Source organism: Eptatretus burgeri, chromosome 5 (assembly GCF_056783735.1).
Source record: "Eptatretus burgeri isolate ZD-2024b chromosome 5, Ebu_testis_v1, whole genome shotgun sequence".
Classification (NCBI taxonomy): domain Eukaryota; kingdom Metazoa; phylum Chordata; class Myxini; order Myxiniformes; family Myxinidae; genus Eptatretus; species Eptatretus burgeri.
In genome coordinates, this window is record NC_140965.1 from 4311034 (window position 1) to 4312190 (window position 1157).

Sequence of the window (1157 nt, forward strand, 5' to 3'; positions counted from 1 at the left end):
TGTGCTGTCTAAAGTTTGCTCTTCTTTCTTTTCCCTTCTCCTGTCTTTTTAAATGTCGACTTTCTGTTCTTACATTTGCCAGTAGAGCTATTTGTACTCTCAGCACCCTTCCATTCATTGTGTCCTTTGACTTAAAGCCAAGGCATCCTCCCCTCCACTCCCCTTTTGGGTGGTGGTCCATGATAATGCCCGGTGAAAATCTCTGATTAGAATTTACTTTGTTTATTAGACAAGAATTCCAATCACATTCGAATAATCCAGTTAGATTTAAAAGAAAAAAAATCCCAGAAGGTACTGTACATCATTCCTCCAAGTATTGGAACATTTGAATAATCCAGTCAGATTTAAAAGAAAACAATCCCAGAAGGTACATCATTCCTCTTCAAGTATTGGAACAAAATGATCCCATAAAAATCCCTGTTTTTTTGTTTTTTTTTCATGTAGATTAATATGGCACCATGGATCAGCAGCATTATACACCGTTAAAGAGCCTCCTCGTTCTTTTCCATTTGCTGATGACGCTGGGGGTAATGGGTAAAAGAAATACAATTACTTTCATCAACATGGCAACTGGATGCACCTGCAGAAGGAAGTGACAAAGGCTCGCCTCTTCCACACTACATACTCTGAAAACGGAATCAAAAAAGCAACAAAACACATTGGAGGTACTTATGGATAGACTGGTCATTACGATTTCAGACCTAGGCCTGGGTTCTTTCATGGAATTTTTTATTGTCTAGGCCCAATATCGAAAATGCCAACAAAGCTTTCGATAGGCTAACAAATAAATAAATAAAAGAAATCAAACATCACAGATAGTAATGAGAAAATGTAATCTAAACTGCAGTGGAGAAACCACATTGAACAAACTATAGAGACGGGAAAAGTGGGTTCCACAAGCTCGAACGCATGAAGAAGAATCGCATTCCACAGGCTAGAGAAAGGGAGATGGAATTGGGTAAAGATTATGTTGGATAATGAGCAATGTGTCACCCTGGATGACTCAGAAAAGAAGGATGGTGGAATGAGCAGGTTTTTAGTATTCTGAGATGGGGGAAAAGACCACCAAGCTCTGTTAACAGAAGCAAACCATCTTCTTCAACAAGACATTCAAAGGGCAGCAGCACTTCATTCAGACACATTACTTTATCCTAACG

The 1157-nt window shown here is 39.0% G+C and overlaps 1 protein-coding gene across 7 annotated transcripts in view; it reads right to left on the reverse strand.

Moving 5' to 3' along the window:
* Positions 1-206: 206 nt before the first annotated feature.
* Positions 207-1157, reverse strand: part of LOC147025739 (CDP-diacylglycerol--inositol 3-phosphatidyltransferase-like) — a 102208-nt gene continuing 101257 nt past the window's right edge. For all 7 annotated transcript variants that reach the window (XM_085880487.1, XM_085880488.1, XM_085880486.1 and 4 more), the window contains one exon: positions 207-521. Coding sequence is in view for 1 of the 7 variants with exons in the window: in XM_085880486.1 (XP_085736612.1) it covers positions 373-521 (149 nt within the window). In the remaining 6 variants the exon portion in view is untranslated. The remainder of the gene's footprint in view (positions 522-1157) is intronic.